Source organism: Heliangelus exortis, chromosome 3 (genome assembly GCF_036169615.1).
Source record: "Heliangelus exortis chromosome 3, bHelExo1.hap1, whole genome shotgun sequence".
In the NCBI taxonomy this organism is placed as follows: Eukaryota; Metazoa; Chordata; class Aves; order Apodiformes; family Trochilidae; genus Heliangelus; species Heliangelus exortis.
The window spans coordinates 104,830,266-104,852,778 of NC_092424.1; the positions used below are offsets into that span (position 1 = coordinate 104,830,266).

At 46.6% G+C, this 22,513-nt stretch overlaps 1 protein-coding gene across 1 annotated transcript; it reads left to right on the plus strand.

Moving 5' to 3' along the window:
* The first annotated feature begins 8,248 nt into the window (after positions 1 to 8,248).
* Positions 8,249 to 10,757, plus strand: RHOB (ras homolog family member B). Its single transcript, XM_071742017.1, has one exon. The coding sequence runs from the start codon at positions 8,675 to 8,677 to the stop codon at positions 9,263 to 9,265; it is 591 nt and encodes a 196-aa protein (XP_071598118.1). The 5' UTR covers positions 8,249 to 8,674; the 3' UTR covers positions 9,266 to 10,757.
* Positions 10,758 to 22,513: the final 11,756 nt, after the last annotated feature.

Sequence of the window (22,513 nt, forward strand, 5' to 3'; positions counted from 1 at the left end):
CTCTGAAATGCACTCATGTTTGCTCTTACCTGAATCAGGAGAACACTTACACTCAGCACACACACACACATCTCCAAGTTGCATTGGGACAACAGTTTTAAAGTTTGGGTACAACATCAGATTTCATTGAGAAGATTATTATAGACATAGAGGAGAGGAAATTCAGGATAAGGATGGTCCAGGAGGGAAGAGGGAAAGGGCATGGAAAACAAGCAAAGAAAAACAAAGGTCCAAGAAGTAGATGGTTCACAGTTACTTTAGGCAGCAGTTTAAATTCCTCAGTTTTGAAAATGGAAATAACACCTACTTATCACTAAGAGGTGTGTTGGTAATTCATGTTGAAAAGTGCTCAGAAATTCTTGGAAGAAAGGTACTTTTGGAAATGTAAAGCATCATCCTTGAAGTGTTGTTATGCCACAGTGTGCTTATGGACCTCAAAACTGCTACTAAAAACTGGTGCAGAAGGAAAGCAGCAACCATTCCAATAATGAATACTTGGCCAACCCCAGTATTTCTACCCATGCTATCATAAATAGACAACTACTGGTGAGAAGAATGGGTAAGAAAGCTTTCTTACCTGGAAAAGCTAGTTTGTTAAGTGTTGAGCTCCAGGTGGCATAATTAGTTTACAAATTTGTGTTTACATTTATTTTGTTCCCCCCTAGGAAAATGTGGCCACATTACCAGAGTGATGAAGTTGCCACCAAGAAGTCACCAGAAGAAAGTGATAGACTCCAGGTTCAGGACAGTTATCTCAATCATCCCTGTCTTTATTTCAGGGTCAGAAGGAGTTTACTTTGCCTTCTTTGCCCAGGGAGGTGGTGGAATCACCATCCCTGAAAGTATTTAAAATACATGGAGATGAGGCACTTGAGGACATGCTCTAGTGCGTGATACTGATATTGATATATGTGTATTTTATTTGGGGGGGATACTGGAAATTGAATGCAGTGATGCCAGAGGTTTTTCCAACTGTGAGAATTCTGTGATTCTGTGTTACTCTGTGTGATCCTGTGATTCTTCTGTCCACTTACTGTGTTACAGCATATGCCTCCAAATCCTGCATTCACACTATTCCACACTCCCATTCTTATGGCATTACTGTCAGTCCATAACCCAGTTCCTTGGGCTGCAAGCAGTCAGTGCTTCAGAAAAAGAAGGACCATGGAGATGCACCCAAAGTCTTTCCATTTTGATCCATCTCTGTGCCTCTGATATTTTCTGCTTAGCACATCTCATTCTCCTTCCAGACTGTTAATGACTTGCCAAGCTCAGTGTGGTTGTTGGTATTCCCTTTACTTCGTGTCTTCTGCCTTCAAGTGCTAAGGAAAGACAAAGGTTTGATACAGTCAGATACTTAAGGACAAAGAGGTTTAGAAACTGAAACCTGGTCTTTCTCCTTGTCTTCTTTTATGGTAGAATTCTATGAAGAACTGCACTATCCTGCCCCAGAATCAGGCTGCTTTACCCCAGTTTCTTACCTGTGCCTGAGGCAGAACTGGTCATTGCACTGCTTCACTGAAACCTATGCTATACATTGCCTCCATCTACATATTCCTGATGCATTTATGGAACCATGCTCAGGCCAGCTCTACAAATGATTCCTAGAGAAAGTCAGACCTGTTCTGCCAGTCAGAAACCCACTGCTATTAGCACATGAGGCTACTGTATATGTATGTGGTGACACCCTTCCCTAAGGACATCCTTCAAGAAGTGGATGGAAAGCAGTGAATGCTTCTTGCTGTCACCTCACCTGCTGGACACCAAGCCTTGGAACAAGGAAGCTGGGATCAGATCCACTGAATCACATGTTCCTGTGCTTGTCCAAAGGTTCTGCTTTAGGCTCCTGTCCTAGTTTGTGTGTATATCCCTTGACCTAAAAACCTGTGGAGAGCTGTGTGTAACTTGGTCACTCATGGAATTGTGTTCTTCAGCCTGTTCTGGAAGTGGAGAAGAAAACCAATCCAACTTTTCAAGTGCAACACTTTGCAGACATAAGGGATTTTTTTCCCTCCTGTGACATAAAAGCAGCTCTTACAGTACCCACACAACAGCAACAAAGACATCTACCTACCTTTCCACATCATGATATGATGTGGAAAATAATGTGCAAAATAATGTTCACTCCTCCTAACAAAATTCAGCAGTGCCTGAATTGCCTCTTTCTCCTCCTTTTCTCATTTAATGCACATTGGCTACTAACCTCCAGGGCTGTGTCAACACCTTCTTTTGTCTTGGTAACACTGGTACATTGGTAACCTTGGTACATTCCAGGTAAGCATATGCCCCAGTGCTGGCAGCTAAAGCTTTTCCTTCTGCAGTATTAATTGGCTTGTTGCCTGGAGTAGTCAGCTTCTTCTTAATACCTTCATCACCCCTTAGTCCTATCTTGGTAGCCCCCAGAATAATAGGTACCATAGGTACTCTGGGGCAGAACAGTTTGATTTCTGGAACCCAAAATTCAAGGATGTTTAGCTGTGAGTCAGGTCTGTCCAGAAAAAACACACTAAAATAATGTCAGCGTCCTTGTAGAACACTGAGTGAGATTTCAGTAACTGAAATCATTCTTCCCTGCCACTGCAAAGAATTACTTCCATCTTCTACCTCTCTACCTGTGTGTCATTTTTGAGCAGAGCTGGATGGAAGGACCTGGGGAGCTGTTTGTGATGCAGAGCATAGAGGAAGCACATCTTAGCACCACAGCCAACATCATTCCCATACTATAAATATATATATTTTTTTTTTTTTTTTTTTTTTTTAAGCTTTTGTGGAGAGTAGAAGAAAAGATATTCCATTAGTTTGGAATTTGCCCCCTTACCTCCTGTTTTCCCCCTTTTAATTTCCCTGGTATCAAAAATCTTCTGAAATTATGAGTACCTTGCTCTTTACTGCTATTATAAGGTATAAATCAAGCCTGGCTGTAACCAAGATTTCTTCAGTGCTCTATATTTTTGTTTTATCATCCCAGACATTGTTTATAGTCAGTGTTCAGTCCATAACAGATTTAATTTTCTGGATTGGACATCTTAATTTTGTGAGTGAGATGGAGTATAAAAAACACTGGATAAAGCAACTGTCCAAGTCAGTTTTATTGACTACATTTTCCTGCCATGGTCTGTTAGGAGAACACCACCAATGGCAGCAGCTTTCCTGTGTAAGTCTGGGCTGCTTTTACTCATAGATCTGTTGCCATGTGGGAGTTAAGAAAGTGTTCTCAGTCTTCATGTATTCATGGTTGATTTATACGATATAGAAGTTTATTAAACTTACAGGATAATAATTTCCACTATCAACTTTCTTTTCTTTCTTGATATTCAGTATTAAGCTGCTTTCCTCTAATACTGTTGCTGATTCAGCTTCCTTAGGTCACCAGTTCCCCTGTAGAAAGAATGCTCCACAGCTCTTCAAAGACTGCCATAATGACCCCAGTATTTAAAGGAATAGGTCACTGTTCCTTAATATAGCAAACCACTCTACAAAGGGAACCTGGTGACATAATTGTTTTTTTGAGAAACTTACTTTACTGGCAATAAAGTGGAAGTTACACAATTCCTGAACAAATCTCAGTATGTTTACTTTCCTCGTTCCTGTTGAAAATAACTCATCTTGAGTGGGTGTTTCAGTATTGAGTGTGCTAAACTACTTTTTTTGTGGGGGCCTGAAAGTACTGGAGTATAAAACAACAACAGACCTGCCAGACAGACCCTCAGGATGCCCCTTTCCAGATCTGCTGAGGCATGAAGAAAGTAATTACAGAATCAGAGAATGGATGAGGTAGGAAGGGACGCTCTAAGCCACCCTGCCCTGCTCCTAGCAGCATCAGCTACAGCAGGCTGCTCAGGACTGTGTCCAGTTGGATTTTGAGTATGTCCAAGGATGGACCTTCCACAGCCTCTTGGGGTATCTTTTTCCAGTGTTTGATCACCCTCAGAGTAGTGAAATGAAGTCAATCAACTGGAGAGTCTAAAGAGAAAGAAATGAGAAAGAGAAACAGAGAAACTTTAGAAAGATAGTCTAAAAAAAAAACCATTGCAAGGTGTCTGCAACCCCTAAAAACAGAACAAAGGGAACTGAGGGTAGATGAATTTGGTCTCTCTGCAGAGAGAAGTGTTTCCAAAGGTATTATTGGAATTGTTAATTGGTCAGCCTATTTATTTCATACAGATACAGAAGAGTTCTTTGAGTGAGATGAGGGGTTTTATGTCTACAAAATTTAGCTTATGCATGAGGAACTTTTTGTTTAATTTGAAGTCAGCTGGAGACCTGAGGCCCCTCTACTTTTCTGTGGTGGTCCAATTTTACTCTACCAGACCTTATTTCCTGGGTCCTATTCAAGTACAGATCTGATGTTTTGCCATGGGAACCTGACAAAATTCAAGTCATCAGCTCCTGACTTGCCGATTTCCCAGAAGAGCAAGGCCAGTGGGTCCCATACAGCTCTTCAGGTTCATGAGGGCCTTTCTTGTTTGGCATGATGTGCTTTTATCTGCACTATACATTGCCTAATACTTTGTATGAAAATTTTTCACTTTCTTTTTTTGTGTCCTGGCATTCTAGCCTCCAGAGAGATCAGCCTAACTTCTCTACTGAGAGCACAGCTCACCAGGGGATCTGAGAGTTAAATGATCTTTTTTTAGGGACACTGGAAAGCAGCAGACCTGCTGTGACACACAAGTGGTCTGGTTCCTATACATGCCAGAAACTCTTGGGAGCTTAGGGAAGCAGATACCATTTCTGCCTGTCCTCCCACATCTACACAGAGCCTTTTCCCACTATCCTGCAAACTACTGATACTCAGCTAGCTCTTGCTTTCCTGACTTCACTGGAAAGCTTTGCCTGCATGAGGCCTGCAGGATGCTTGTTGCCAGCGTTACGGTACAAGCCAGCACACAGGACTCAGTATGGCAGTCTTGGCATGCACAGCTCACTCAGCACCTTATGCCACAGCAGGCAATGTACTTGCCTACTTACTGACAAAAAGGGGAAAGATTACCTTCCCCACTGAGCTTTCATGCTTTTGGTACAGATCTCTGCCTGCAGACAAATCATCCAAGTTACAGACGTGCTCTTTAGGAAATCTGTTTAGCGAAAAGAGCAGGGGGAGGGTATAATCTGGAAACAATCTCCACCATTTGACTGGAATTGTCTTCTCAGCAACACAAATGCCACTTGGAATAAATCAAACAGAAGACAAGAAGCTGAGTTTTAATCTTGAAACCATCAGCACAAGCAAAAGAAGTGGTGTCTTTGTTCTATATCACACTTTCTTCATCATTCATACAGATGTATGTGGTACAGCAGAACTAATGCTCTTGTTTGGAGAGTTCCCATTTAGGGATTACTGGAAGTGAAGTTTCAGCTTGCTTAAAGAAGTCTAATTTAGGATATCAATGGGGATGCTCAGAAAATATAAAAAATGCAACATAAAGTTCAAATTCAGCTCTAAAATATGTGAGCTGGCTGTACTCCCCAATGTCTTCCAGACCATGACCATGTGTGCAAATGTGTGATAACCACAGTGACTTAGATGTTCCCTCTGGAGTCCATCACTGGAATTTAACCCAGCACAGTGAAATGAATGCTATCTCAGCCTAAGTGAGTCACAGATCTTGGTCTCCCAATATAAAGCCTCTGAATAAATAAATAAATAAATAAAGCATTTGAAGGCTAGCTCAAGAAATCACATAGACTGTGCTGCAGCCTTTCTTGCAGGGTGAGAGGTGAAACATCAGGCTCTTTGGCTTCAGCATAACTTTGTGGCAGAAGACCCAGATGACTTCACTAGCACATGGAGCAGTTTATGGATCAGACCATAAGTGGGTGCTGCAACTCCATCTTTGCTGTTCGATTACAGGAAGAGCCCCTGCTGTAGGTTTGACTTAGCACCTTAGCAGAGTATTTCCTTAGCATGGTTTGGGTGTTGGGACCAGTAGAGAGTTTGGATGAGGCCACCTTGCTTTGAAGTCTAGAAGAATTAAAGCGTATACTTGTGGGCTGCTGATTTAGCTGCCTATGTCAAGGCACCCAGATAATTGCCAGCAGCACTCTGGGTCAACAACTGAGCCTCATGCTTTGAAATCAGTAAGCTGCATATTTTCCTGCCTTCCACGGCACAGAACAGATGAGCTGATCAACATAATTGCTCATTGGGATGGTTCTTTTTTCTATTTAAAGAAGTGTGTTGCTCATGAAAAGACAAAACCAAATGATTCTTCGTGCCACCCAAAAGTCAAAAAAAAAAAAAGGATTCAAAAGCATATTCAAGCAGCACCTGTCAGGATCTATAAAGCACTTGCAGCTTTTCTTCAGGCCAGCCCCGAGGTGGAGCTTCCCATCTGCGGAGCTGTGGGCAGGCAGCAGCCTGGCCGCACGGTGGCTCTGAACTCCAGTGGAAAATCCACCACGGCTTTAACATCGCTGGGGAGCTGCAAGCGATTTGCAGCAGCAAATGTGTTTAGAAGACTTGCATTATACAGCAAATTAACTCTGACTGCCTATCAGAACGGCTCTGTGTGCTTGTGATTAGAGAGAAAATAGCTACAAGCCACCAGTGCTCCATGGCCAGAAGGACATGGCCACCACGGGGAAGCAGAACTCCACACAGGAACTTTCTTTTTTTTGTTTGTGATAACAAATGTAAAGAGACAATGCAAATCAGAAATTTAACCCGATAGAAGGCCAAAGCTACTGGAGAACACCGAAACACCGATAGCTATGGCTATGTTTTAGTTCTGGGTTTTTTCAAACATCAGTTTGAATTTTTTATATTCTCTTCACGTAAAATATGCTGTACAAACTATATAAGGTCAAGGTACAAATCCACCCACTACCATCTGGGGACATGCTCTTTTGACAGGGAGAAATGGGAATTACAAAAATCTCACAGAAGATGAATTGTATTTCAGTGTCTGGGATTAAGTGAACCATAAATGAACCATTTACCCTATTGACACGAGCTTCTGTAACAGTCTGCTGCAAATAACCCATCAATTCGATGTACTACGTGGTGCCTGTTGTCTTCAAATCGTGATCCTAAATACAATTTTTAATAACAATCACGTTGCTCAAGGCTCTCATTTTTGTTCTGTTCACTAACCCGGTGCTGGCTGACAAAAGAGGTCAGTTTGGATCCGACCCTGAGAGGCAGTAGCCACAGGACATCGTTTGGGTGAAAATGCAGGGGAAAAAGCTTGAGGCAACACCCAGCTAAGCAGTGATAGCAGCAACAGGGACACAGCGAATCCCTCCAGCAATCTCCCATTGTGAGGCTTTACAATGCGTGGCTTTATTAACGCACCCAGTGTGAGCCGTCTCTTGATGTTAATACTTCCACCCTATCCTCCAAGCAGTATGAAACTCCTCTCTTTTGTGCTCATTTATTTCCCATTAGGTTTTTTTGTTGTTGGTTTTTTTTGTTTGTTTTTTGGTTTTTTTTGTCATTACTGCGACTCCTAATCTCTCTGTACATTGAGACCAAAAGGGCATTTCAGTTCAAGCCTGCTACTTCTCCCAGTTTATAATTCCTCCGTTGCCTTTTGGCCAAAAACCGGGCAAAAGAGCGACTTAGACGTGATGAATTTTCTTCCTTAGAGGAAGGGAAGTGGTTGAGACTTCTGGTTTTCCAGTAATATCCAGAGAAGGTTTTTGTTTTATTGAACCGCCTGCACTGATCCCGCCATCCCTTTGCTTGGGATTTATAGAAGGCGTGCGGGACACAACGATTTTCCCTCTCTGCCTTGATTGCTCTTCCAGCCTCTCTAAGCCCTGCCTCCACGCCGCCACCGCGGGGCCGTCAGAGCGGCACAAACGGGACAGGTTTCCCCGCCGGGGACCTCCGCAGGACCTGACCCGGGGGTGCGGCACCCATGCCCACCGAGCGCCCTCAGCTCCCGGCGGAGCCGCCTTAGGGCGCGACACGTCTGGCCTCACAGCGCGGCCCCCAATCTCCTCACGGCCCGGCCCCGCTGCCCCCAAGCCCGGCCCCGCTGTCCCCAGCCACTGGCCCCGCTGCCCCCGGTCCGGCCCGGTCACCCCCGCCACTCCCGCGGCTCCGGCTCCGCCGCCGCGAGACGGGCGCCGCTCGAGCCCCGCTGCCCCCCCCTTCTCCTCCCGGCGCTCCGCCAATCGCGGCGCTCTCCGCCGGGGATGACCTCACTCCTTGCCTTGCCATTGGATGGCTATATTAAGAAAGTCGCGAGAGCCTTTAAATAGCGGCGGCGGCAGCAGCTTGCGGCAGTAGCAGCGCCGGGCAGAGTGGCGAGGCACGGCACGGCACGGCACGGCACGGCACGGCACGGCACGGCACGGCACGGCACGGCACGGCACGGCACGGCACGGCACTGCACGGCACGGCACGGCACGGCACGGCACGGCACGGCACGGCACGGCACGGCACGGCACGGGCTGAAGAGCAGCAGCGGCGGCGTTTCCCCTGCGAAAGGCCGAGGCGGGCGGGCCCGGTGGTGCTTGCCTTAGCCGTAGCGCTCCCCTGAGGCAGGGGACAGAGGCGCGGTGCCGGTGCGGGGAGAGAGGAGGGCGCGCCCGCCTGCCTGCGCGGGCCCGGCTCGCCACGGTGCCCTGTGAGAAGCGAGAGGAAGGGGGAGGCGGCGGCCGCGGGGAGGAGGGCGCTGCCATCGTCCTGCTGCACGGCAAGGCCAGCTTGGCAAGCCTGGCCATGGCCGCGATCCGCAAGAAACTGGTGGTGGTGGGGGACGGTGCCTGTGGCAAGACGTGCCTCCTCATCGTCTTCAGTAAGGACGAGTTCCCCGAGGTCTACGTGCCCACCGTCTTCGAGAACTACGTGGCTGACATCGAAGTGGATGGCAAGCAGGTGGAGCTGGCCCTGTGGGACACGGCCGGGCAGGAGGACTATGACCGCCTGCGCCCCCTCTCCTACCCGGACACTGACGTGATCCTCATGTGCTTCTCCGTGGACAGCCCGGACTCGCTGGAGAACATCCCAGAGAAGTGGGTGCCCGAAGTCAAACACTTCTGCCCCAACGTCCCCATCATCCTGGTGGCCAACAAGAAAGACCTGCGCAACGACGAGCATGTGCGCAACGAGCTGGCCCGCATGAAGCAGGAGCCGGTGCGCACCGAGGATGGGCGCGCCATGGCCATTCGCATCCAGGCCTACGATTACCTGGAGTGCTCGGCCAAGACCAAGGAGGGTGTCCGGGAGGTCTTTGAGACCGCCACCCGGGCAGCCCTGCAGAAGCGCTACGGCACCCAGAACGGTTGCATCAACTGCTGCAAAGTCCTATAAAGGCTGCGGCTGGAGCGCTGCGCACAGCGCATGGGTCACCTGTTGGCAGGCGGAGAGGAGCGGGGTTGTGCACGCACAGGGGATCCGATCCGCCTGTCCCTTCCGCTGGGGCTGGCGATGAATCGGGCTGGCTTGGCTGACAGGGGTTGTGCTGGCTCAGCCGTAGGGACAGAGGGAGGGAAGGGAGGGGGGATTGCATGCCCTGAGTCTTGGGAACAAAGCAGGGAGAAGCCTCCTCCTACCACCGGTCCCTGCGAGTTCATCGCAGACTCGAGAAAAAGCTGCTGAGACTGGACTGAGCAAACGCTGCACCTGCCCCTTCCCCTTTGCCCACCACCTGCTGCTCCCAGCTCCCAGACAGCCTCCTCTCTTTTGCAAGAGGAGAGCGGTGGAGCCCAGATGCTTGAAGGGACTTCTGCCTCCTGCCTGCATGTGCCTGCCCGCCAGGCGGGCTGGGGAAGGGGGCTGCCTCCCCGGGCTGCCCACAGCATCCTCACCTCTCCGGCAGATGTTTCGGCCTGAGCCTGACCTCCTGAAGTTAGTGCCCTGAAGACCGAGACTGGGAGGGGAGGGTCATCCCTAGCAAAGCCTGTATATATCTTACCTTTTCCGTCTTGTGCAAACCGGGGTCATGCAGGGGGTGCTTATTCAAAGAGGTGGGAAGGGGGTGCCCAGCTGGGACTTGTGTTGTGCAAAGGAACTTGCCCTGAGCGACTGATGCCTGCTGTTAATGCCAGCCTTCAACTTGACTCCAGCTGCAGAAGCCACCAGGCTGGAAAGTGAAGCTGCCCTGCTCTGTCCTCATTGCTGGACATCCTCCTCCTGACAGACTAGGCAAGATGAGCCTGGGGGAAGGGGATGATATTGCCATATTATGATCTTGGTGCCTGCTCCTTCCTTTAATGTTGTCTTCTGCAAGTGTGTTGGTTTGGGTTTATATAGTTTTATTTTAAAAAGAAATTACTTTGCACAACTTGGTGGATTTTACTTTTTTTTAAAATTAAAACACTCGATGCACTTGTCATCTGCATACAACACTGTAGCAATGTTCTTGGAAATGTTCTTGGTAACCTCATCTGGGTCTTGTTTTAAATTGATTTCAACACAGGACAAAATTAAACCACTGTATCTTTTTGCCTTTGAAAAAAATGGGCGAAAGCACTGTTCTTTATGCAGTGACTACATCAGACTTTAGTACTAAAGGGCAGTTTAAAGAATCTAGGTTTATTTAAAACTTATTTTCACAGGGTAGCCAACCCAGGTGAAAATAATTGCGTTTCTCTGATTCAGAGAACAAATGTATCCATTATGTTTACTTTTCTCCCTCTTCCCTTAACAGTGGTACTGAGACTGTTTTGTTGTTTCATTTTGTTTTGTTTTTTTTTTTAATAAACTGAAGTGGCAAAAACTGAGATGTATATGATGTTTACATAAAATTATGAACTGTGTATGCAGTTTTTTATGTAAAGTATTAAAAGATTCTATGCTGACACTTGAGAGCAGTGTTGTGATTTATGGAGACTGTCCTCAGCTGGCAACAGTACAGCTGCTCAGTGTTGAACTAGACCAGGGTTTGCCCCCCCCTGCATGCAAATGCTTCTATTTGTGTTTTCTCCATTGGTTGAAATACCTGTCTGGCAGCTTTCAGAGGATGGTGCTTTTATTTTCCTTGGGGGGAGCTGCTTCCTTGATTTTTCTCTGCAGATGTCATGAGGAAGTGTACTCGAAATTCAAGGTGGTGACTAATCCATCCGTGTTGCTGCTGAGCACAAGGAGCCTCTGAGCCCTGTGCATGGAGAGCTTGAACTCAGGCTCCCCATGCTTGTGCATCCTCTGCCTGTGTTGCCTGTCAGGAACCAGGGTTTGGGCTTGTGTAGCAACAAAACACACAGAAAATGGAAAAGTAGCAGAGACACGAGAGTTATTTTTTCAAACAAAATCCTTGAATAAAAGCAGTTTTTGTCAGCGACCCCCCCTTGCTTGCTGTGACTACCCCTGCTCCCTGTGCTGGGGCAGTGGATGGGGCTTTGCTGGGTGTTGAGTCCCACCAGGAGCCTGTGCTTGTGCCACAGTGGTCTCCTAAGCTGCTGGGCTGCATTTTCTAATTGCTGGCCTCATTAATTCACAGCAATGTACAAAGTTGAGATCTCCCCATGCTGGGGATGCCCAGCAGGGCATGGTGCCTGTCTCCTCCCATACCTTCTGTGCTTTGCTGCCCAAGGTTCCGTGCTCCTGGCAGCTGAGGTGGTTTGGTACAAAATGTTTTTACAGAATTTTCTTCCCAGAAAGTCTCCCTCATGTACCTGCAAAGGAAATCTCAGGATATTTTCATTAATCCTTTCAACTCCTTTTGCAGAGATGTGAGAAAACAATCAAGCCTTTTGTTTTTCTGATCGATGAATACCTGCTAGGGTGCACTGGTTCAGTCAGAAATGTTAGCAAATACTAGGGCAAGCAAAACACATTTAGTGGCCTTTGCTTGTTTGTTCATAGAGGACTCTGCCAGCTGCCAACCGGAAGCGGTGAGGCTTTCCCCACAAACTAACACAGAAATAGTGGGCTCCTTGTTTGACAGCTGAGAGCCAACTCCATCAGAAATAGCATGGTAATACCTTGATTTGCATTCTGAAGACCTCAAATGCTCAGCCTATGCTGTTAGTTTATTGTGCTGTTTCCTATGATCCTTGTTGAAAGATAGTGACATTTTCACTCAAACAATTTAGCCAGAATTTCTTAGAAGGTACTTAAGTCCCAAGCTTTGGGTATCCATCTCCAAGGACTTAAATTCTCTTAAAGGGTGAGTTTCTTATCTTCGGTTTGAGAACCCTAAAAATCACATATTAGTCCTAAAACATCCTTGAAAAAAAAATCTCAGTTGTGGATGTTTGAAGGGCCACGGCCAAAGACCTCCTTCTTGTAAAGGCACTGAAAAGCCCAGTTCTGTGCAGCGTGGCTCTGTTCAGTGTCAGCTGGTGATGTTACAATCAGCAGAGGAAACTTTTCTTAAACTGGTTGCAGTAGCTGAAAAACTTGTAAATTCTGTTTGGCTGTAGCAATAACTAATCTTCTCAAAGCCCCAAAGGAGAAGGCGTTGATATTTGTATTTTAAACAGTGGGAAATGAGTTAGCATTGCATCCCTGTATAATTAACTATACCAATATTTTCCACTAAGGTGCTTATAGGGTAATTACATTTATTATTTCCAGTTGGACCTTTGCCCAAGCCAGGGTTACAGCATCTGGCTCAGGGGGGAAAAGCTGCAAGAAAACACACTTCAGTATTAACTGAGCATGACCTTTCCCTGCTACTTTTGAGGCTGTGAGTAAGCCCAGAGTGAGATCATTGTGTGGGAGTCCACCCATTGGGGTCAGACTGTGGGATGGGGTCAGACAGTGGGATGGGAGCCACAACTCATTTTGCTTTGTGCCACTACACTTGCTCATCAGCATCATGGTTCTGGTGGAAGGGGACATGAGGTGTGGCTTGTCCCACCTCCCTTGACTCAGCCCCCCTGACATGGCCAGGCTGACACCCCAGGGCCACAGAGACTGCTCTCTGAGGATGTCACACCAAACAACTCCACCCCATAGCTGTATCTGTTGAAATGTACCATGGAGAACCTACCCACCCCAGGGCCAGCCAAGTGCCTGAGCTCAGGACTGGCCAGCTGACCACCCACACTCTGCCTTGAGACAGAGGGTTGGTTTCATGCTCACCTCCACTTGCTGATCTTCATCTGGTCCCCTAACTCGTGTTCATCTGGTCCCAGTGTGTCTTCTGTAACCTTTTGACAGCGGAAGAGATGACATTGAGCAAGTCAGATCATTGAAGGAAGGTCAGCAACCAACTCATTTCATGTTGCTGGGCATGCAGGGACTTTCTTGGCTGTGTCTACATGCCTGGAGGGATGTTCTCATCTGAGGAAATGTTGCACTTTCCCTTACTCTGTTCAGGACAAGTTCAAAAGGTGTTTCTTTTGGTGGGAGCTACAGCTTCACACAGGGAGTTTGCTCTGTAATGGTACCAGTGCCTCTTCAGCAGCAAATCCTGGAAATGTAGAAAAGTCTCAGTGGAAGACCCATTCATTTCTATTGTTTTCTGTTCAAGTGAGGGTGCCACTTGTGCACTCCCACCCCAAAACTGGGTTTGACATTGTGAGGGAGTATCATCTGTGCAGCCTGAAAATAAAAGCCACCCAGAGAAGTTTGCTACCATCTCACCTTCTGGAGATCCAGCAACAGCGGCTGTGAGTGGTCCTTGCATGATCAAACAGATACACTCTGTAGGGTGTGCCAAAGGAGGGCCAGCTTTAGTGGGAGGAAAAGATCAGTGAAAACCCTTGGTAATTTCAGCAAAGTAGTTTTTAATGCACATATTATGCATTAGAATTAAGCTACAGGTTTTTGCTAGATTTTTTTACTCTCATGCAACTCCACATGCTACAATGGGACTGAATGAGTTCAAGCAGGTGCAGAATTTCCTAGAATCATAGAAATCTGAAGAAATGTCCACGGCTCTCTGGTTTTGCAGCAATAACTTAGTTTATCTCAATTTGCTTTACACAGTTTGGACAGGTTACAAGTCTGTTTTTGCAGTTCAGTAAAGAAGTGGCACAAACTCTCAGCATTAAGAGAAAAGAAAAAAAACCCCACAAGTGCTTTGGGGAAGTCTGCAGGTATTTTACTCAAATCAATGCTGCAAACTGTAATTCACTCACAGATTTTATTCCCTGACTGCATAAAGTAAAAAAATGCCCAGTTTGATCCTTCAGATTTCAGTGGCCTATAGCACTAGTGAATCCTGTTCTTGGTTTTGCTGCTTCTGTAACAATATCTATTTGTAAATAGAAATTGCATTAGTGATCCCTTTAGATAACTTAAAAGGATGTGTTGGAGAGAATCCATTTGTCCCTGCAGGTCTGAAAATCTGTTTGCAGAACTGACAGACTCAGTATGTGTGTGAAGATACAGATGCTGCAGGTCAGATTCAATCCTTCTTCACAGTCAGGCAGCCAGCAGACACAGTGAGGGCTGGGTTTTTCAAGGAAGCTTTTGGAGAAAAGTCTGGATCAGTTGCTGGAGGAGTCACTTTGAAACTTTTTGGAGCTCTTTGTGGGCATCTTTAGATGTGGAGTTCAAGGGAGGGAAGGATTTCAGTGCACTTAAGCAGTCCTGGAGTGATGTATCCCAGTTAATTGCCTAAGGTCCCTTTCCTGCTGGCAGACAGAAACAGGCAGCTCCAGAAGATTTCTCCCCACTGACTGGTTGGATGGGACTTAGAGTAACCTGGTGATGTCCCTGTTTATGGCAGGAGAGTTGGACAAAATGACCTTTAAAGGTTCTTTTCAACCCCAACTACTCTATGGTTCTATCATTCTATTTCTTTAAGCAGTTGATTTGAGTAGCCTGATGTAGTGGATGAACTTTTTTTTTTAATGCCACTAGAGAAAGGGAATAAGTTGCTCTTCCCCTTCTACCCTGCTCCCTTGTATTTTTCCCAGTTTATGTTAAGAGCAAGGAGTTTTCTTCAGGTTTGCTCCCGGTGCCAGTGGTGAGCCACAGTCTGTGATAAGCAGCAGCCAGGTAGATTAAATTGCATGGCCAGGCACTTGTGCCCTGGGCAGAGGGATTTCTCTGTCTCCAGTTCTTTAGCATGAAACAAGAGGCTTTGTGGCTACCTGTAAGAGGTACCTGTATGTGTCAGCAGTGTTTTCTCCATCCGGAATTCACCAGCATGTAACGTTTGGTATCAGTAACAGCTCCGGGCATATCTGCTTTCCTTGCATGGTTGAAATATCCCGCTCACTCCATCGGCTGTGGGAATGGGGGCTGTAGGAATGGGGGCTGTAGGGATGGGGGCTGTAGGAGTGGGAGTTTCAGGGCGGGCATTGCTGTGGTACCTGCACTGAGCTGGAGCAGCACAAGAGGCAGAGGAACAGATCGGTGCCTACAGCATGTGCTGAGTGTCAGTGTGTGCTGAGTCTCTGTGTACATCCTCCCCCCCGGGCTGGTTCGGCCGGGCGGGCTTTGTGTATTTGCTAAAACTTCCTTCCAAGTAAAAAAGGATTGACTAGCGGGGGGGATTTTGCCCTAAATGCTTGTTTCTGTTGCTTTTAGGCCATTCATCCTCTTCTGCATTCCATGCTTGCCGTGGAAGGCTGGAGATAGGAATCTGGAAACAAAGCGGATTTCCTGGTGGCCTTATTTGCATGATAATGACCCTCACCCTCCCGGCTCCCAGGAAAGGGGGGATGGCAGCTCGGGGACCCACCGAGGACTCCCTGGAGATGGGGAGGGAGACACTGCTGGGGGACAGCCCTGGAAGAGCCTTTTTTCTTGCCTCTAAGCTTTTGTCCAGTGTTTTTTGTTTGTTTGTTGTTTTTTTGTTTTGTTTTGTTTTTTGTGGTTTTTTTGTGGTTTTGTTTTGTTTTGTTTGTTTGTTTGCCTTTATTTTGTTTGGTTTTTCTTTTTTGTTTGGTTTGGTTTGGTTTTGAATCCAAAACAGACAGATCCCATAGGCCTGGCTCTGTGGGGCTCTTCCCTCTGACCTCAGAACAAGCCAGGGCTGCAGAACCAGGTCCTGCTTTACAGTCTCTGGGGTTTGATGGCAGCATCCTGACCTTTCCTGGGGACTGACAGTTCTCTCCTCTCATGATGAGTGAGTTTCGGACCAGGGCTTTTCTTTTCATAAAGTATATGCATAGCTAGATGTAGATAACCTACGTATGCAAAAATCAAAACATGAAAATCCAGCCTTCTGCATTCAAGATCCTTACAGGAGTAGATGGGCGCTTTTTATTTTCAGCCTCATCACCCATGAAGATATCAAGGAACATTGCTGCCTTAACTTAACTAATTTAACAGCAGTAATAGAAAACGAAGAAATATATATATATATATATATATATATATATATCTTTAAATTCTGAGGAGAAAATAATCAGTATTTTTCATGTTTAAACCAATCATGAGCATCTGAAAGATGCTCTAAATTTCAGTCTGCTCTAAAAGTATTTTCATTTTCTCTGATAGGTAGGAGGGACAGTAAAGCTGCCAGCATCTGGAGGACCAAAGAGACTGAATGGGGAAGAGCTTAGATCAAAACAGCCTTGTACCAACCCTTCTTCCAACAGTGAGGCAATGGGAAGGAAAATGAGTGTCACTCCCATGTTTGCTCTTTACTGAAGTGTTCCCAAACAAGGTGCCTCTCAGCAAGGTACAGAAATGAGCTCATCCCCTCCTGATGGCAACAGGACCCTTTGCATAGATGGTGATTGCTGCATTTCACTCAAAAGACTCCTAAAGATTAACTAAGATGAGCTGCTGGCATGCCAGAGACACACATATACCAATAAAATGGTAAAAAGGGAAGCAAATTGTAGTAATTACCTTGCAGCTAGGAATTTAGCAGAGGTGTGCCTAAACCCTGGGCTCCTCACTGAGAGCACATCTGGGCTCCCACACACCAGGGGCCTCTCTTGGGTGGGCTCACTGGTTTAACACTGTCATGTGAAATTCAGAGCAACTGTTCTCAGGCTGTGTTTAGCTGGGAAGATTTCAGGCTTTGGTTCCTGAAGGCTTTTTTCTTTCCCAGCTCTATCACTGGGTTTAATAAAAAGCTATTCCTCCTCTGCAAATTCTTTATCTAAGAATGTTCTTAATTCTTCACTATGCCAGGGAAGCAGCTAAGGATGACAGGATGCTTCACTTTCAAGCTTAGAGTGACGTGGCAAGAGCAGTGGTATTATTTGTTTGGAGACATCTGTTTCAGATACTTTTTACTCCCCTTGGCATAAGCACGTATGTGAAATACAAAACTACTGGAATTTTAAGTATTACATACTATGCAAAAGAATAAGTTGGACATAGTTCTTCCCTTTCATCAAAGAAATTGGTGTCTGCAGTCATTTAAAGGAGTCAAAGCCTGGGCCTTGAGTTTAGTGAAGGTATCTGGAAGGTTTAGGAAACCCCATTCCTCTGCACACCCTTGCAGAAATGCCTATTGAAGGTTTCTTTCCTAGCTTGCCCCCCCTGCCAAAGTGCCAAAGTGCTGTGGCACCCCAAGTGCTGTGTGGGCCAGAGTAGCTGTTGCACCCTTGCTGTGCCCCCAGACATGGGGCATGGGATCCCTCCTGCCCTGGGTGCATGCTGGCATGCAGAGACCAAGGGGAGGGCTGTCCTATACCATATTGCAGACAAGGTGTAAATAATGTCTAAGTTCCCTCATCTGCTGATACTGAGTTTGGTCCCTGTTTGTTAAACTTTAGGGTTGTTAGTTCTCCTCTTGAGAGAAGAAGGCTTAGGGGGACCTTATTGTCATGTTCCAGGACAATAGGGTGCTGAACAAAGGGTGGCTCCCAAGAAGACAGAGACCTTTTTTACAATGAGTCACATGGAAAAGAGAGAGGTAATGTGTGTAAGTTACTCCTGGGGAGATCCCAATTGGAGAGCAAAAGGAAAAAACTCACTATAAGAACACTCAGACTTTGGAATTATCTCCCCAGGGAAGTGCTGGATTCCCCAACACTGGACATTTTTAAGACTCAGCTGGACAGGGTGCTGGGTCATCTCACCTAAACTGTGCTTCTACCTAGACAGGCTGGACCAGGTCTAGGTGATCCTTGAGGTCCCTTCCAACCTGGCATTCCATGACTCTGTGATTATCAGTCCATCTCAGGAGCTCAGTTTATCAGCATCACGGTCCCTTTACCAGCATGGTGTCACGGCTGTTGTTGCACTGGAAAACTCCCCCTGCAATTAGGAGAAACACTGCCCTTTTGCTCCTTAATTCCCTCCAAGTAGGAGTGTCCATATGGCAAACTGTGCCAGCAGGATGAGGACAGGAGGGCTGGAGCACCAGCGAGCTCCTCCGCAGGCAGCAGCCGGCTGGCTGGGAGCCACCATTAAATTGGAGACGCAGCTCAAGCTGCAGAGGCTGAAATTTCACTACAAAAGTTTCTTGTTTCTCGTTTTCCTCCTTTGAAAAAAGATCATGTTTCAGGGGAAAGTCAGCCAGGGCCAGCCACAGAGGGCTAGAATTACTGGCATGAAAAGAATCAGGGCGAGACAAGATACGTTTCAGGCTTCAGCCGATCCTTACTCAGCTGAAGCTTCAGCCTGGGACTGCTGGAGCACCACACCCATTGCTCTTATTGTTAACTACACAGATGCTTAAAATTAAAAGCAATTGTTTATTAGGCATTCCCAGATGGCCATTTCATAAAGCAGTCACACACCGGTCTCAGAACTCGCAGCTCCTTCCACTGTCATGTTAATTTTGTACATGAATGGTTTTAATAAAGCCAAGAAAAATATGCATTTTCATGTGTGAGTTTTGCAAGGGAATCTAGAGGCCAAGCTTTAAAAAGAAAGAAAAAAAGAAAAGAAAAGAAAAACAACCCATAAAGTGCTCATATGCCAAAATTTATTAGATTGATAGATGAAACAAATGGGTCAGGCAGTGTCTGTGGGGCTGGTGGGGTTTTCCAGCTGGGGTTAGTGGACTGGCTACACCTCACCCTTGCTAAGCTCTGAGAAAATTATTTAAATTGAGGAATGATGAGCAAACAGCACAGGTGAAGCAAAGACCAGAGTCTCTGGTCCTGAGCCACCTGGAACATGAGAGGGTGCAGTGCAGAGGACCTTCACCCTGCTTGCTCTGGCCACCAACAAGGGCTTCTCCAGCCCTGGGAACCATGCCCTGCACTACTGGGATGATGTTTCCTTACCAGCTGTCAGGGTTTCAGGCTGGGGTCACTCCACAGGATGTTCTTCTGCATTCATTTCTGTACAGCTTTACCAGGGACCTGCAGCATTTGCAGGAGAGGTGGAGCAGGAAGATCCATCCCTGCAGCCAGAGCCTTTTCCAGACTGTGCAGCTGATGGTGCCCTGCCAGTGGTCTGGGACCCATTTGCAGTGCCTTATCAGTGATCTGGGATCCACCCCTGTGCCCTGCCAGCAGTCAGGGACTCACTGAGCTGCTCAGCCCCCTTGCAGCTTGGAACAGGGTGCTGATTTCTGGGGTGAGCAGGGCCCAGGTGACTCCCCGTTATTGCCAATGCATAATTACAGCTGGGATTGCCAGCAAGCTGTGACATGCTGCATGATGTCTTTGTCTTCTGGGTGGCAGCTGAACACCCAGCAAAATCTCACTCCCTTGCTGCTTTGCCACGTAAGGCTGTTTTTCCTTGCATTTTCCATGTGCAGTGCTAACAGCATCCTGGCTGTCACGTGGATATGGAAGCTCTCTTGAGCTCCAGCTCCTGCTCCTTCAGCAGGATGAGACAGCATGGGACATCAGCCATTCAGAAGACACAGAGGTCCCCAGCCCACTCACCATGCCAGGGGCACAGAGCAGCCCAGCAGCCCCTTCCTGGCCAGACACAGCTGACCCTGGGGTCCCAGGGGCTGCCTCTTTGCATGGGCATTTGCAGCCCTGCTCCTGGCTGCAGACCCTGGATGGATTCTGACTGGAGTGTCCTCATGCTCTCTCCAACCCAGGGCATGCAAATCCCCTGTGATTTTCTTGTGTTATCTAAATGCTTCTGGAAGTCAGACAGATTGCAATTGTTTTCCTCCCCTGACTTCTACTTCTGGGATCAGAAAGCTGCTCCGAGCATCACCCTTTGCACTTGAAATCTGATCTCCAGTCTTTTATTGCTAATAGATGCCCATTTATTAATATGCCAAGATTAATGAGCCCTTTCCCTGCTATAGGAAAACCATATTCTGAAATTACTGAGTACATATGTTTCCTGTCTGTACAGACTGAGAGGAGCTGTTGGATCAAATCTGCTTATAAATGGAAAGTGTGGCTCTGTGCTGAGATGGTTGTGTTTGTTGCCGAGACTCAAATCTTCCTTGTGCACTCCCCAGTCATTCCTGTCAGACCATGACTGTTGTCCCTTAGCTCACTCTTCACAAAGGAGTCTGGCTTTTTAAGAAAGAAGGTACCTGTTCTTTGTCCCAGCAAGCACAAGCACTTAGATTTTTATCCTTTCCTAAGTGTTCTTGGAAGAAGTGGAGCCTGATGGATGCTTATGCTTTTACAGATGGAAATTTTTCAGCTGGACTTCTGGTTTCAGCCCATTTTTCTCTGTAGCATCCATAAAGGCATCATCCCTGTGTTGCAGCAGCAACTGTGAGTGTTCAAGGACTATTAATTTTGAGTGCTACCCCCAGCCTTTCTTTTGGCTTCACGTGGCATCATCTTACCTGCATTTGACTAAGCTTTTGTCACAGAGAACAGTGCAGACACAAATCCAGCACACTCCCCTGCCTCTGGGAAAGGAAGCCAGGCTCAGGCTACAGTTCTGGGGGACAACTGAGGGAGGTGCAGCACAGAGAGCTGCAGGCAGAGCTCCCCCAGACCCAAGGGTATGTGCAGAGGAGGATACAGCACTGGTGAGAGCAGCTCCAGGTCTCTTCTGAGCTACATCTTGTCAATTGGAGGGTGCACCATGCTCCTGAGCCCCCCTCAATCAACACCTCTCACCAGCAGCAAGACATAAACAGAAGTGGGGAAGGTGAGGGGGTGCTGAGTCACTGCTGCTTCCCATGCTCAGCCTGTTTTTGTGGCCAAAACAACTGATTTTCTTTTCCATAGCTGTCAGTCATAGAAATCAGCTTTGTTTTTCTGTTTTAAACAAGGAAGGAAAACCAAAGTTGATAGCCTGCAACTGCCTATTAGTGACTGGGACTGATGGAGGTAGACTGTGCCTGCAGAACATTTATTCCTCCTACACCTTCAGTAACTCAGCTTTGTGCTGTGAGATCAACAAATTACTCTTACAAAACTGTGCTGTCAAGTTCAAGGTGTGTGTCCTCTCCCCACTCAGGCTGTAGTTATCAGTGTAATGAAGGGGTGTTTCTTAGGTCAGTTCATAGATTAAGTGTGTCTAGGGCAGTGCTTGCTTTTCAAGCTTGTTTAACTGTTTAATCAGTTCTGGAAACAGTCTACATGATGTTTTGTCCGAGTTTTTCATTTGTTTGTTTTGGTGTTTTGTTGTTCGTGCTTTTTAAATATATTTTTTTTTATTTTTTTTTTTAGCAGAGGAAAATATTCAGCTCCTTCAAAGCCACCACTATTCCTCCCATGATGGAGAGGATTATCAGCCAGGCACTGCAGGGCCTCGGGGATGTGAGGAGTTCTCTCCTTTCACATTAAACATGTGACATGCCTGCCAGCCTCCCAGACTGCCTGACAACTGGATAAGAAATGTCACCTTTATCTGCATCTCTGCACAGCTCTTATCTGACTTCAGACATTAACTGCACCATGTGTGCCCTTCACCTGTGTAATTTTTGGACAGATGAGGAAATTCTCAGCTCTCCCTGTTCGTGTTTTCTCCCTTCTAGATAAGTAAATGAGGCCGAGGAGGTTCCAGGGACACCTGACTCTCTTCCCTCTCATGTTCATTTATAGCTGACTCACAAAGGAATTTTTCCCCTCTCAGTATTTCTTCTCCTTTTGATGACCAAGTGCCTGCTGTTCACAGGATGCAGAAAATGTGAGGCAGGAGAGATATAACCATGGCATCAGATGAACAGCCTGAAAGGTCTTGAACTTGTATCTGTCCATCTTATTAATTTACAAGAATTATTGTCCTGACTGCTTTTCTTCCTTCCAGGTTCCTTAAATCATGCCCTCGGTTTTCCTTACCATACCACTATGCTATGGAGAGCCACCCCTCTCCATAGTAATCCCAGCTGGCAGCTAAATATTTAACAATCTTAGAGCATCTTTTTTAGTAATAATGCTTGCATTCCTTAAACTCAGGGCTGCTACACAGTCCATTTAATCCAGCAGCTGTTTCCAGGGGCTCTGGAGCTGACACTGAGTTGTGGACTCTGCCATGGCAGCTGGTACTGGGCTGTCAGCAGGAGGCATTGATGCTTTAGAAGAGGTTTTCTGTTGAATACTTTTTTCTTGGAAAAATAAGGTGAGATACCCTTCAATCTTTTCACAGCTTGAGGCTGGAGGGGTAATGTTCCTTACAAACATTTCTCATTACTGGCTTGGTTGTGCCTGATATCCTCAGCCACCCTGAACATCTGCTTTGCAGAAGCTGGCTCACATGCACTTCTGGGATTAGTTTAATGTGAAAACTGTTTAGGACAAGAAGGGGATTTAGAAATCCCCTGAAACAGCACTGCCAGGGTGGCTCAGAGTGTGGAGGTGCTAAACACCAGTTTTCTTGTCTTCCTCCCATGTGGGAGTAGCTGCAACACAATTATTCCTGCATCAC